General features: G+C 44.0%; 1 protein-coding gene across 1 annotated transcript in view; it reads right to left on the minus strand.

Annotated features, from left to right (window-relative positions):
- Nucleotides 1–15,516, minus strand: part of LOC122625881 (GTP-binding protein Di-Ras2) — a 30,523-nt gene extending 15,007 nt beyond the window's left edge. Inside the window, exons 1-2 of the mRNA XM_043805930.1 lie at nucleotides 15,423–15,516; nucleotides 716–1,204 (exon numbers count right to left, since the gene is read on the minus strand). Coding sequence (XP_043661865.1) covers nucleotides 716–880 — 165 coding nt within the window. The 5' untranslated portion in view covers nucleotides 881–1,204; nucleotides 15,423–15,516. The remainder of the gene's footprint in view (nucleotides 1–715; nucleotides 1,205–15,422) is intronic.

Here is a 15,516-nt window from a genome sequence, read left to right on the forward strand (position 1 = left end):
AACACACGTGTCCTGCCTACTACTTTGCATATGGAGTGTAAAGCCTGCGGAGGCCTGTGCTGTGAATGTTCTCTAGACATCCAATTAGTAGATTTCTGCCTAATTTGCGGGCATGGCATTCCCGTCGAGCTGATGACCACAACGGTGATTGGGTAAATTAAGTCGACCTATTGCAGTCAGTTTAATTTGTTTGGGAACTATGCCGAATTAATAAATGAGGCATACAGGTAGGTAGCAGCGATTGCTTATTTACTCAGAGTTAACTTAACTTAAGTTAACTTTGACTCTAACAACTCTCAGTAATCGTATTGCCCGGACTCCTGATAATTTATAATTAAACTATGGCCTATCCGAACTTATATTCACTATGCGTAACGCTGAACCGGAATTGAGCCATGCTGTGTGCGAAAAAATCAGTATTTAATGTTTCAGCCCGATACTTAATAGTAAATCTTTTTTTATCAATTTGTGTGTGACGGAATCACGGTATTGCAGGACCAGAATGGCTTTTAAGACGAGTATTAAGGAACATAGTTGGGAGTGCATTTCTGACATTTCAACTCTTATAAACCAATTACACCAAACTTCCACTTGAAATGTCACCAAACAGGGACAAAAAGCGGGCGCACACTTGGCTGAGCCGGGTTGGTACTGCATTGTAAACGGACTCGGAGACTCAGGGACTCAGGCATTCGAGGAATCGGGCCGTACTCACCTTCAGTGTGACGCCTCCCAGGTCGTACTCGCGATTGTAGAGATCCTCGACAGTGGCACGATATTTGTCCGTGTAGGTTTTGAACAGGAAGCGCTTCACAATGGAGCTCTTGCCCACGCCGGCGCCGCCCAGAAGGACGAGGCGAATGCGCTCTAGGTCCGCCATGTCGCTGGTCGCTTTGTCGACGTCTCTTGTTTGGAAATCGCTAGTCGTCAAGCGGAGCACCCTTGTCCTGCGATTGTTCCTGCGTTGGCCCTGAAGTGCGATGGCTTCTATTTGCTTGTTCCGCTGGCCTCAGCGCTGCATTATGACGGATTTGTGTGCTTAAGCCGGAGTCGGGGCATCATAGGTCCCAACACTTCCTCGATTTCCGCTGCCAGCTTAGTGTTCCAGCTACACCTTCACCATGGCCACTACCACTGCAGAGCCAACTACAGAGACGGCAACAGGCAGCTAGACTTCCGCTTCCCGTCGCGAAGTAGTGCGAAACTGTGGATGCAAACAAATAGGCCGAAGTTAAGCTCGGTTTTTTACTTTTACGTACGATCTATAATTAACTTCGGACCTATGCTTATAATATCTTATAAAAATTAGTAGTACTTTAAATATTTAATTTATACACATAAGTTTAAAGTATCCCCCATATACTGCACTAAGTACTAATAATGGAACTCAGCTTCAACTCCGAACCTTAGCAAGTGTGTAAATAAAATGTATTATTATTTTAAGGATAACTTTAAGACAATAGTGTAATCGCATTCAAATCAAGTATCAAAGTTATAGTTTTCATAATTTAACCCACTCGAAGACATTTGAATCTGAAAATGTACTTTCAAAACTTTGAACCCCATCTATTTCTGTTTGCTGCCTCTGATTGGCTTTACCAAAGGATGCGATGACCGGGCTCGAAGTATCTGAAACTGCAGTGGAATGCAGCTCGCTGCATGTAATCATAATCTGCTCACGTGCTCGCCCCGCAAATCAGAGGAACGTATGGCATCTGGATACACACATTGATACAACTAAGACCCTCCAATAGAGGAGGCCGCTATGGGGGCGAAAACAGGAATCGAAAACGTATGTGGGCCCCATAAAGCAGCAGACAAACACAGTGAGCGGTGGAGTGCCAAGCGCACATCCATTCGGCCGTTCGGCCTTCCAGTTTGCATGTGATGTAATGTGCAGGCTAAGTGCATCCAATTCAATTTGCAGGAATATTGCATTTTTTCTTAAAGCCAGCCAGCGGAGGACCATTTGCACCTGTGTCATGTGCACCTGGCCAATCCTCCGGCGCTCTCTGTTCCCGTAATTGCAACTTAATGTAATTAGGTTTTCCAGCAAATGCAATTTATTGCCATCAACTGCACAGTTTGCTGGCGCTCATGAGTGGCAAATTCGGTTAGACGCCCAACTGACTGAGTTCCGTCCCGCGTGCAGATAATAAGGATCAATTTAAGTGTGCAGGCTGCACCGGCTGTTAATTACTCCGGGGCTAATGAATCAGAGTGAAAACTAGCAAACTGCTCCGATGCTTGGCGCCTCACCTGCAAAGAGGTGACCTGCACTTGCCTCCCAGGACAGGTGGTTTATGACCCAATCACCTGGCGGAGTGCATTAATGGCCGGCTCGTTTGCACTGCCTGTGCTTGTGCGGCAGTGGTTACGGCTGTAGTTTCAGCAGATGAAAAATATCCACACGGACTTATGACTTTTAGATCTCGAAGTCAAAGCGTTGGGGCACTTTCATAATCATTCGCTCAGCACTCAAGTTGGGTTTGTTGTTCCGCCCATACTTACTTCGACCTTGCAGGCAAACTTAGAGAATATCAAAAGCATGTGGGGCTGGCCTTAAGCGTTTCACAGGGCTTTTAATTTCTCGTCTGACCAAATTTCGAAATGCAAAAACTACCTGAACTTGAGCTGCACTTGCGAGGGCAGGCATCCTTGTAAATTCACAACTATTTACATTGTGTTCGGGATAATTTTTAATGGAAAACCACCAGCACGGAAGATTTAGTTTGTTGTTTTCAGCCCAGTAGCAGCAGCAGCAGCAGCAGCAGCAGCATAGAAATGCATATTAATTTGCATCTATCCTGCAAAACGGGAGCATTTCATACGCCCTGTGGGACATACTGTTTGCACAGCATAATGCCTTGTGAAATAGCGTGTGGATGTGATTCAGATAAGCCGAAAGCGTGCGGATAATGATATAACGGAATGGAAATGGAAGGGGGGAATTTCCCACGGGTAGAGTAAATTAGAAAATTTAAATATCAATGTTAAAACCCAGTGCTGTCGCCGATTTGCCCCCATGAGAACTCTATTTTCAACAGATTTCTGAATCCCAGGCAACAGGCACAAAGTTTCGCACACGCAGTAGCCTACAAAATGTTTTTCTGTACAAAAATTTAATTAAATCTACTAGGCCCACGCCAAAGACAACTGACAACAGCTGTGGAAAACATAAAAGAAGGCCAAGCCCCGGCCAAAAGTTTCCGCTTTACATTTTAAAGCAAGCCGAAAGAACCAAACTTGAATTAATTTTTCTGTTTTCCGCAAATAAAAGCGTTCCTGTTGTTGACATTTTTTGTTTTTATCATCCCGACTGCGGACCAAGGACCTCGGACTACGGAAATATGTCATCAACAACTCAAAGGGCAGAGGACCTCAAAACTTTTGGGAACGTGTTTGCTCGAGCAGTTAGAAAATGCAAGGTTGCCATCACAACAGACGCACAAAAAAAGTATGAAAATATTGGGCTCTGACGTTCCCTTTTTGGTTTCCTGGAAATCAATTTGTGTTACCGCCCCTTTCCTCGATTATTGCGAATCTGCTCAACTGGCCCTTGTGGCGAAGGTAAAATGGAGTCAGCGCCCGGAGGAGGCATATGTGTGCTGAGCATCTTAATGATTAGTTTCGTAGAGGATAAGAGAGATCGAATGCATTCCTGCGCCCAAAGCCGTTTAAAATGTCATCAAAAGCACATTTGCTTGTTGCCGCGACGCTGGGACTCTCTGCACTTGTTGCTAATGGCCAGGATAGCATATGACACGATAACAAGCGAGCACAGGGGCTTAAGGACATCAACTGGGCAGGAGGGCAGTGGCCAAAAGGGCCAGGGCTGGGGATGTGCTGACACTCGCTTCTGGCCAGCCGGAGAATTCTAAACTTTCATATTTGCGAAAACAGGCGGATCACGTCAAACGATTTGTGCGGGACAGCATTTATAAATATTTATTAGCCGCATTCCAAAGCGTCCTGCTGCGTTGCCAGTTGATTAAAATGCCTCAAGTACCGCAGGGATATCAAAAGTTAATCCGACATATCACGAAAGCCCGCGAAAAATTGCAAACTCCGGATCGGCTCTAGGGACTTTGGCCTGCTTTGGTTCAGAACTACTTCCGCTTTGACGCACCAGCCATCCGTGCTGGCCGCCTTGGTTGCAGATGATGGACATGTGCGTTAAGCTCCAGTCATCAGCCGTAACACTGTGAGAACTGCTTACCAAGTCCATTGATCAAGATAACTGATTGATATGCCTTGAAATATTGGAAAGGGCTTACTTGTAATAAAAATAAGGCAGTATAAAGAAACCATTAATTTGATGCGAAATAGTCTGAGTAAGAGGCCTTAAACATTTAAAACACTTAAACTCCTTTTGTAAGCAGAAATAGTCTCAAGCTGTTTTAGCTTCCTGCACGTTTCACAATGACAGAAATAACTCATATATTTACAGGTCATAGCATCTTGGTAATTGAAAACAATTCGAGTCCCCGAGTTCCTCGACTGTTAGATACCCGTTACTAAGCTAATGGAAGTGCGAATAAGGAATTTCTAAATTTTCTGGAATATCGGTAGAAACTAAAAAAAAAAATTTTTTAATTCTTCAATTTGTGGGCGTGACCGTTTTGTGCGCTTGGTAGAGCTCTAAAACAACAAAGCTGTAATGGTTTTCTATCAATATTCCATTATTGATAGAGTGGCCGTGGCAAAAAGTTTTTTTTTGCAAATCGATAGAAATTTGCAAGTCTTACAAAAATTAAAAAATATCGAAACATTTTTCAAAAGTGTGCGGGTGGCAGTTTTGGGCGGATTGTGGGCGTTAGAGTGGGCGTGGAAACATGAATCGACAAACTTGCGCTTCTTCTATGTCTCTGTTACATACTTTTCAACGAATCTAGTATACCCTTTTACTCTACGAGTAACGGGTATAAAAAGTGTTTTGATAATTTTTAACAGGCAGAAGGAAGCGTTTCCGACCATATAAAGTATATATATTCTTGATCAGGATCAGTAACCGAGTCGATCTGGCCATGTCCGTCTGTCCGTCCATCTGTCCGTATGAACGTCGAGATCTCAGGAACTACAGAAGCTAGAAAGTTGAGATTAAGCATACAGACTCCAGAGACATAGACGCAGTGCAAGTTTATCGATTCATGTTGCCACGTCCACTCTAACGCCCACAATCCGCTCAAAACTGTCACGCGCACACTTTTGAAAAATGTTTTAATATTTTTTCATTTTTTTGTTAGACTTGTAAATTTCTATTGATTTGCAAAAAAACTTTTTGCCACGCCCACTCTAACGCCCACAGGCCGCCAAAAACTGTCAGTGTTAATGACTCTCCTTGGCACTTCCACTAGCTGAGTAACGGGTATCAGATAGTCGGGGAACTCGACTATAGCGTTCTCTCTAGTTTATTATTTGATACTCGTAGAGTAAAAGGGTATATTAGATTCGTTGAAAAGTATGTAGCAGGTAGAAAGTATAAATATTATGACCGAGACTGGCACTGACCGTCCGTCTGTCCGTCGAGATCGCAAAATCTATAAAAGCTTAAAGAATGGAAATACAAATTCTAAAGACAGACGCAGCCCAGTTTGTTGACCCGATACTTAATGTTATTTCATTGTTTAATTTAATTTCATTTAATTCTTTTTTTCCCCTATTTATATCAATATGCCAAAAAAATGTCAAAAATTTGTTGTTCGTAACGGGTATCTGATAGTCGGGGAACTCGACTATAGCGTTTTCTCTTGTTAATTTTCTTATTAGTCTAGTCAATTTCTATCGATTTGCCAAAAAACGGTTTGCCGCTTAACCCGATATTCCCGATATTTTCGAAAATTTTATAATCTCTCGTTCGCTCTAACAACTGAGTAATGGGTATCTGATAGTCGTGGAACTCTACTATGGCGTTTTCTCTGTTAAATATATATTAAAATTATTTTGAAAAATAAGTAAATTTATTTGCACACCTATGCAAACAATAATCCCTTATAATTACTTTTAGATATTATTACTTATTATATATATTATATATTATTACTTTATATATTAATGTAACTAACCGAATTAGGATTTCACTAAAATATTATGAATTTGTATATCTTCGAAAATATATGTGAAAATCTTGGCATTATACTTATAATATGAAACAATTTCTTGTACAACGCCTACTGTTTTAAAATTTGTGTTCAATACCTACTATGCATTTTCCTGGCGCTTATTAATATACCAAATGAAGTAATTAAAATTTATTTATTACGTAAAACCCGACGCTCAACTTCGTAATTGCAAAAAGCTATCGCTTTGAGTTCCCTGGAATCTTAACTGAACCTAAACTTCTTAAATGACTTGGAATTCTCCGGTTAGCCACTTCTCAACCACAACTAATTGCAGTGGGTTTTCGTTCGACTTGATTAGTTTGCCGTTTGTTAATGTGAATTCCACAACACATAATACATATACAGAAATTTCCCAATATTATGGGGGTTGAGGGACCTGGGCTTTTGAACACCATTAAAGATTACGTTTTATGTGCGATTAACATTTGCAATATGGCTGCTCGTGCTGTGAGATGTGGCCTTGTGGTGCTTAAATCATAAAATAAGCTTTTATGTTGCATGCCGAACGGCGCGTCACTTACCATCTGACCCCAAACACCAAACATCCAAGCCCCCATGCATGCGAAGGAATTAGCTCCGTTTTCACCGATTCGGGGATTTATGGCGATGAATTTGAACTACTAATGGGCCCGGAAAAGACCCAGCGATAAAGAAATGATTTTATGGGTATGATTCTGGTCAGGACCACATTATCACTCCCTCTACCCCTTGTTTTCTGGTCCATACCCCCTCTACAAGCCAGGGTAGTTGTAGTTGGCTGCAGGACCAGCTTAGCGATTGCAAAGTGGCGACGCAGTATCTGGGCCACCAGACGATGCCGTTAAACTGTTGATTACTGCGATGATGACAGCTCCGATTCGTCCATCTGAGCTCCGACCCGCAGTGCCTCACACCTTACACACGTATCGGGCGGTGTAGCCTATAATAATCTCTGCGGCACGAAGGGATGCCATGAATTCGATTACGGATGGGCGCCGCGAACCGTTATCCTTGGATGAGCAGGTAACACCAAGGTGAACCACTGTAATATTATATTTTTAATACCACTCCTTACTTTCTTACAAAAAAGTTTCAGTAGAAGAGGAATTTTTAAACGCTTAACTTACTAATACATGTATATGTACAATTAAGCGAAAATCTTTTTATACCGCCTAAAACTGCGTGTTGAAATTACTCCTTCGCACCGTGCTCATTATGCCGCCTGCGAAGCCCAAAGTCCCCTTCGGCCCTGTTATGAGCCAACTGTGTGGAGTGAAAACTTAGCTGCAGAAACAACAAATTAACTGCAGTAACACGAATCTGATGCAAATGGGCGAGCCTGAGCCAAAGCCATAAGGCTGGTGACGCGGCTAATTGGACAATGGGAAGAGAAACAGGATCAGAATCAGGAGCTAAAGCGGATATTTCCTAATATACTTTGCGAGCAGCTGAGCTTTTTCAAAAACTGCTTAGCGTTGGTATTTTATCGATTTGATAGACATGTTTTCTATAGCCCTTGCCCAAAGATTCGCTGAAAGCACTCTAATCGAGTTCTTTGCGATTTTGCAATCAAGAAAAGGTTCCGCACGCAAATTTAGTAATCTACTTCGGCTGATGAGAACTGCTTCTGCGAGGTGGCTAAAAAGGGGATCCAATAAATTCGATTGCAACCGAAGCATGAAAAGCCAGCAGGGCGAAAGCTGAACGCAGTGGCAGCTACTGCATGGCTGGCAAGAAGGTTAGGCACTCGCTGGCAGCCTGCAACCCCAAGGATCCGCTCAAACAGCCCGCAGGTCACAGAATCCCAGGCTAATGGCTGGGCAAACAAGCCAAGGACGAGTACCAGGATAGCGCCATCAAGGGTGTAGAAATTAATGCAAAAACTTAATCAGGCGCGCGATAAGGAAAAGCCGGCAGGGGCTTCCTGGGTCAGCAGGTGCCGATGGCCAGCGAGTCCTGGAGGGTCGTCATTGATTGTCAACAGCTGGCACAAATTAAACACAAACACACCACAGATACCGGGAACGCCGTAGGTCTCACCTAGTTTCGCCTTTGCGCTTGTGTTTTGGTCAAAAGAGTGATGCGTATATCCGGCTTAGCAAAAATAGCTAATATATCTACGGATAAATTAAGTATCATGTTTAAGTACTAACTTTTAAACTAAAAATTTAAATTTTTTCAGCTTGTTCACTTTATCTTGACATCCTATGCCATTGCTATTTAATTAACTCGGGTTTTTTCGATCGACATTTTACCGGGGGTATAGTGGAACCCATATACTTGAATACCAATTTTGAATTGAGCGTCGGGAAATGTTTCGAAAAGCGCCGGTAACTGAAATAGATTGAAAAGGTACCGGCGCGAAAGTACCTAGCCAGTTCCCATCACAGCTCGTTACCCATTCGCCCCGTTGGCTGGGGAATCGAAGTAATGACAAAGTGGAAATGGTAAGAAGCGAGCACGAAGCGGGCTCTCCTTGAGTGGCCACGTTCCTCGAAACAGAAATAGCAACTGCAACAGCTAAAGATTCAGCTGCAGATGCCATTGCGTTTGCAATGTCAGTGGTAGTCGGACTTGCCACAATCTCACCGAGAAGGAGTATCCAAAGGAGCACGTCTGCCTGGCCATTTGTGGGTTAATCGTGTTGGCAGCAAACACGACGACAATGGCTGTGTGTGCAGACGCGTCTTTGCGTCAATTGATTTGACTTGGCCCGATTGTGACCCACTTGGGGCCACTTTCGCAGTTTTCAGGGCGGGAAATTGCGAGCATATGTTTGCTTGACAATTTCGGCTGCTCGAGCGGGCTTACTTTGTCCACGCGACTATGTCAAGAGCGGTAAAAACTTATAAGTTTGCGAACAGCACTTGAAATCCCCAGAAATTTCTCTTCAATGTCAAACGAATTCGCACTTGGCAGTTGAGCTGAATTTATATGCATGTAGCTGCTTTCCGTTTCATTGGAACTGTGAATAATTGAAACAAATGTGGAAGTGTTGTCACAACCATAAATTTCCATTTACAAAGAACCGATACAAATAAGATAGAATGCAATTTCTGGCGAATATGAAAAGGATCGCTTTCACAACTTGGCCAAATTCGATTGCCCTAAGCGGAGAAAGTGGGGGCTGGAGAGCAGAGAGTAGTTGTGCTGACGTGAACCAATTTCTTGTGACCACGAAAGGCATATTTATTTACATTTTTCCCCAGTACTTATTTTCTCGCCTTTTATCTAGCCATGCACGTCTCCGCACTTTCAAAGAGGAAGACCTCCTTGGTAAATTTCAATTAAAATGGGAAATCTGCACTCTCAAAGAAATGCACACCAACATGAAATCAGCTCCCGCAAAGGGAGAGAATGATAATCCAGATAGAATGGGTTGGGATGGGTCGCTTTTGTTAAATGGTATATATCTGGCTGGATATAAATTGAGCTAATTTATCAAAGTTTTAATTAAAAACTTCATAAGAGAACACTCTAAATTGCTAAGTGTGTAATTACAACTGTGACGACGGCACAGCACCTTAGTTCCCAGAATCCGGATCCGGGGGGGACGTTTCAACGTCAGCGGCCCTAATGTATGCAACAAATAAAATTCACGCAAAATTGAATTAGACTTAATAAACACGAATGCCGCGGGACGCTGGAGACGTAGCAATGGAAGGACCCATCCACAAAGGACGCAGCTAAGAATCCACCGGAAACGAGCAGAAGCTCACGGACGAAACGAAGACGGTGACGGAGACGGATACGCAAACGGAGACAGAGAACCAGTTCAAGTTGTCTAGAACGTAATAGAGAAGCAGTGCCAGGGCAGATTCATAAAGCACGCAACGCGCTTTCCGCGTGAGTGACTTCGGGAAACAGCAGGAGATGGCGGGAAAAAGACGGAAACACGAGCAAACAAAAAGATCCAGTGGAAAGCGGGGAAAACTCCTCTGCGACACGGTGAAAAATGTTAAATGGAAAGCGGAAAGAAAAATCACAAACAGCATTCCTGGCATTCGGAGCACTGGGTCCCCGAAGCCCAAACGCACAGCAGCACTCTTGGAATACCAGAACGTATAGGGAAACAGACTTTGGCCAATAAGCGCGGGGCTGTCAAACTGCGATGTTTCAGGGACATATATTGCACATACGTCCCGTTGTCCCGGCATTAGGACATGCCATTAATGGCAGCCCGAAAAGCCGACAATCAGATCAGCACTTCACTTACATCTGGGCTAATGAGCACATCTTCCGCTTTCAGCATAACCTACTTTCTTTTGTATTATGTGGCAGTCCCACGTCAGCGGTCAACAAAGTGGGCATAATTTGATTAGGCCTCTTGTAATTCTTCCCCGTACGGCGGTGTGTACGGCTTCCTTTGACGAGATTCCAGCGATGCCGCCTTACGGCTTCAAACTTTCTTAAAGTGTAACGACCTGAGAACGAGCAGCCGCTACGCCTCCAAAAAAAGGCCGTCAGGCATTGACAGAGCGTTGCGAAAGCCAGCAAATTGACGGACGGACAGACTTACGGACAAACAGGCAGAATAGCCAACTGGCAGAAGTTGCCACGGCCGCTGGAAAAGATATAAAATAAATTGTGGAATGCCAACAAATAAAAATGTATAAGTGAGGCACAAAGCCCTACGGCCAACCATACACCACACCCCCCGCACTTCAAGAATCCCAACCATCCTTAAAATGACCCGACCCGACTTCCTGGACACGCCCGCTCCTAGGCTAACATTTCCCTTCTCAAAGACGACGGGGCTGGGACGATTATAAAGAGATTTGTGTGTCTGGGTGGGTGGTGGTCGCGATGTTGGGTGTTTAAAGCAGCCGGGAAAGGAACCCGAGTCGAAAGGACAACCGACGGAGAAAGCAGATTTTGCCTGCCCAGTCTGATGAGGCGCTTATGACTGTCATCATAATGTCGATTAACATAATAATATACGTAATCTTTATCGGCGCTGATGAGGTCCCTGATTGTGGCCCTCTCTCCTGGATGATTTTGTCCTTTGAACCCAAAATTGCCTATCAGGTTCAGATCTGATTTCTTTTTCCATCTCCCCTTATCTGCCTGCCCGTGGCGATTTGAAATTAATTGCTTTATCAGCCCATAAAAGCTGGTCAGATTTGTCGTGTTTGAGGTGGGAGATTGGCAGACCGCGGCCTGGAATCGATTTTTGAATAACACTTAGCCACTTTCGCGCCGTAAATGTTTGAAGGCAGAGCGATGAAAAACTCAACTCAACTCAATTTGATATTATCATCATGTTTGCCGCCGTTGCAAAACCAAAAGACAAAAAACGGCAGCTCAACTTTTAGAGAACCCACTTTAGCAGTGGAGCAGTATGCTGTTGGATCTGAGGGTTGGTTCACGTATATACGAACTTATTGATTGCTTTGCCGCAGAGGGCTGGTATTTGGTTGGAAAAAGCGAAACGGCGCTGGATAGCCAGGAAAAGTGGCAACAAAAGGGGCAGCCGGTCGGCGGAAGTTTGCCGAGATTGTCAATAGCTCCGGCGCGTGGATTGGGGGACGCCCATGTATATTGCGAGTGATTCATTGAGGCATATGCTGATGGCTTTCCATTTTTTTCTAGCATATATCCATGGGTCCAGCGGCCTTGTGTACCCTTTCGACTGCTCTGACAGGCTGCTCATGAGCACGGTGTTTTGACAATAACCGAGGCACTTTTTCCTCATCTCTGCTAAGCGATGACAGCGATCTATGGACTTGCAGAATATTCCGTCTTCATTCAGGGTTTTCTATGTGCCTGACTGCATTTGACACTTTGAAATTGAACCGAGCAAAGTTTTGGCGAGCGGTGAGTTGGATTAGGTTGGCCAACGCTCCCCCCCTCTGGGAATGCATCCCCCAACCCAGAGGCATCTGCTGGTGTACTCTCTCCTTGTCTTTAGTTTTGATTTTCCACTTGATCGAGTGCAAACTTCGAGCAGGCACCGCCCTGCTCACTCAGGCGTGTTATCAAATTATAAACAATTTCAACGTGAGTATGCATTGTTAATGTGACTGAGTTGTTCACGTTAATTAGGTTGCAGCGCAAAGAGCCATAACAGCTTCCCACTGGCCGCTTTGGTCCTCCGAGCCGTGTTCGTGAGTCCGTGGGCTGTGCTGTCCTAGATTAATTTCCTGTTTGAAGGGAAACATTTTCCACGAGCGGTGTCTTGAATCGCTGTGCAATTACTGCAAATTGTGCTGCATAGATGTATAGGGACGCCGAGCTAAGGCGCATTTGGCATACTTTCGGCTCATCCATTATAAAATCTAGTCGAGAAACGTGCCACTGCGCGCTCCACCCGTCTCACTCTCTGGCAGCAGTGGGCGAAATGGGCATTTGTCTCAAAAGTTCAAATTGCTTTTAATATAATGCGAATGCGATTCCTGTTTGCTTTGGCTGAACTCGCATTCCCGGAAACTTCGTAGTACTGTTGGCAAGCATTTAATGGTCATAAAGGAGAATCAAACGTGCTGCACCTCTCGCTCATTGATACCATTTCGTACAATAAAATTTCAATAACGCTGGAAAAAAAGGACACTGGAGGCTGATGGGAAAAGCCAAAAGAGAGAAATCCGCCGGACCATAAAATCAGCACAAACCCAAACACAAATTCCCATCGAGATGATAATCATGGCCGAGAGTGAAGAGTGGAAGACAACAAACATGGCCCAGCACTTTAATCAAATGCGGCCGCAACAAGAGCCTGCTCACCCACAAGTATTCCGCCCGTGTGTGTGCCCAAATTTCAATGAAGCCATTGGCGGAAAAGAGGCCCACAAGTGCCGTCCGGAAAAGAGCAAAAACTATTAAAATAAGTGGAAATGGAGGCATTAGGGCGGAAACACGAACTCGCACATAGGGCCAGGTCGTGTTCTTTTGCGTCCTCTAATGTTCTGTTCAAAACGAAAAAGGACGGTTGTCAGGCCAAGTGGAAGCTTTGAACCTTTTATTTGCTTTTAATTTTAATACAACAATAAGACAAAAACAAAAACAAAAACAATTTTAGAGACGTGCAGTTTTGCCATTTCGAGAGCATTAAGTTGCCACTTTGGTTCTCACTTTTGGTGCCAATCCCCCTTTCATGCCCCTATTGCTCACGTGTGCATTTTCAATTTGCGCTTTGCATACGGATTGCAATTCACGCCAGCTGCCGGAATTCTCAGGGATAAGCCATTGCATACCACAGTGCGTATGAGTGATTCGAAGTACACACTCAGCCACAGCAAATGGCTCGTTCTTGAAGGTGTCAGCTGCAACATCCAGAGCACTGTAGTATGCCGAAGGTATGAAGACCAAAATGCCCACCGGCATTAAGTTTATCAATTAAATGAGTCGCATATAATTAATAGCCTTCAGAGACAAGCAGCCTCTCGAGCTCTCTTGTCCATGACAGGCGACTGTGAATGCGGTGGGATTAATGAACCTCACTCAGAAGGCCTGACTTTAATACCAACTCGATTCGACAAGAAGCCCCAAAGCACAGGGAGCGTAGAAATGCAAACTATGGTAAATGCCATCGCACTTCAGGCATCCGGTCTAGACTCCATTATGAAATAGTGTGCGCCCGAGCCTGGTCCCCGAGGAGCTGCGAAGCTGGCCCAGCTTAAGATACAATAAAAAAGCTGGCATACCTACAGGGCCATCTGCATAGCTGTGCGTGTGTGTGCGTGTGTGTGCGCGCGTGTCTTTTATTCCCATTCGCAGTTTGGCAGGAGAACCGTTTAATCTAGCATAAACATATGGAGCACAAGCATTTACAAGCGACTGTGTACATACATTAGGGGATGAAGGCGACAGGTGAATGTGAGGGAGCAGCCGCGTCACCTAGGAGCTGCTTCCCAAAGAACGGCTTTAAGAAGTTAAACTCGACTGGGCTTTATGTGAAATTAATTATGCAATCTCGGAGGGAGTTAAGCAAACAGTTGCGGTTTCCGATTACCGAGCACCCTCATGCTGTTGAAAAATACGAAATAAACAAACCTTTTTCGCCGACTGTCTGTTGGCTTTTCATCTCAAGAAAGAAATACTTGGAAAAACAATTGAAAAAATACAATTAAGCGAATGAATTTGATGAAAGAGAGCTGTAAGCGTAGGCAATATGAGTCCAAATTGATACTGCGTTTTGCGACGTGGGTTCCTAGTACGGCCTATTACTCAGATGGAGATGCAAGGTGGAGCGTTCCTTGGCAATGGTGGTATCCCTAAGGGCAGAGCTGGCTGGAGTGCAATTGGTCTTGCCTCAAATAAGTGTTAAAACCAAATAATAAGGGACTTAAATCATTCTTTTTCTTGTAAGAATCAAGGAAACCTCATCTAACTCATATGCAATTCATCAGTTGCTAAAATATTCTGGCAACAATATTATTTTGTATTTGCCACAAACTTCGATATACCACGAGAGAATGTAAAACCTTATAAATGAGTATATTTTAAACACTCATCGGCTGAAAATGTATAATTTTCCAGATGCAAACTATAAAGCTACAACATTTTAGCTATCAATATCGAAATCGTATGGAATATTGAATCCCCATAGAGCACTTTTCGTTCGGGATGAAAAATATGTTAAATCCGATTATAGATCCACAAAACCAGTGCACAAATGGATTGAGCTTCCCATCAAGTCCCCCTTCCAATTTTATGTATTTGTCAAATTTAGAATTTATGACGGAGCCTCACGAGGGATTTTCTAGGGGTTCCTAGGGGATGATTGCAACCCATCCCGCTCCAGTACTTCCTGCCATGTGTGAGCTGTGTAATCGTAATAAAAATGCACAACATGGCTCCTCAGTCTGCTCAGTCCGGGACACACAAAAGGCAGATCTGAGGGCAACTTAGAGCTTACTTAGACATGTTAACTGCTGCGAAGACTCTTTGTCTCTACATGTCGATTAAAGAAAGGAAGGGAACGGAGAAAACTTGCGGCGGCTAAAAATTTAATGCGCTTACGATAAATTTGTATTATGCCAGCGAATGCTGCCGTTAAAATTGGATATCAAAAACCCACCTAGTGCTGGATGGAGAGTGGGAACTCTGTAGGTCAGGATGCGAGAAATTTGAATTTTTCGCCATTATCGTAACTTGTCCCGTTGGCAGGCACTTTAAAGTCGTTACTTTTGCACTTGCACTCAGAACGTGCTTTGCTATTTTGTCCCTGTATATGCCTTAATGCGGCCATAAAGTCGAGGAGTTACTTGGGCACCAGGATGCAGGCATTCCGAGTGACCGCATTCCACTACGAGCCGAACTGCTCCACCAGACCTTAATAGGTCACAGGGATTGGGACACAGTGCTGCAAGGCGGGCTTACCTGGCGTATACTTAATTGCCCGGGAATAGCGACGAGACTATGGGAAACTGCAATTCGGCACGTGTGATTGATTAAATTTTTGATTTATGTTTTG

This window comes from Drosophila teissieri, chromosome 2L (genome assembly GCF_016746235.2).
Source record: "Drosophila teissieri strain GT53w chromosome 2L, Prin_Dtei_1.1, whole genome shotgun sequence".
Classification (NCBI taxonomy): domain Eukaryota; kingdom Metazoa; phylum Arthropoda; class Insecta; order Diptera; family Drosophilidae; genus Drosophila; species Drosophila teissieri.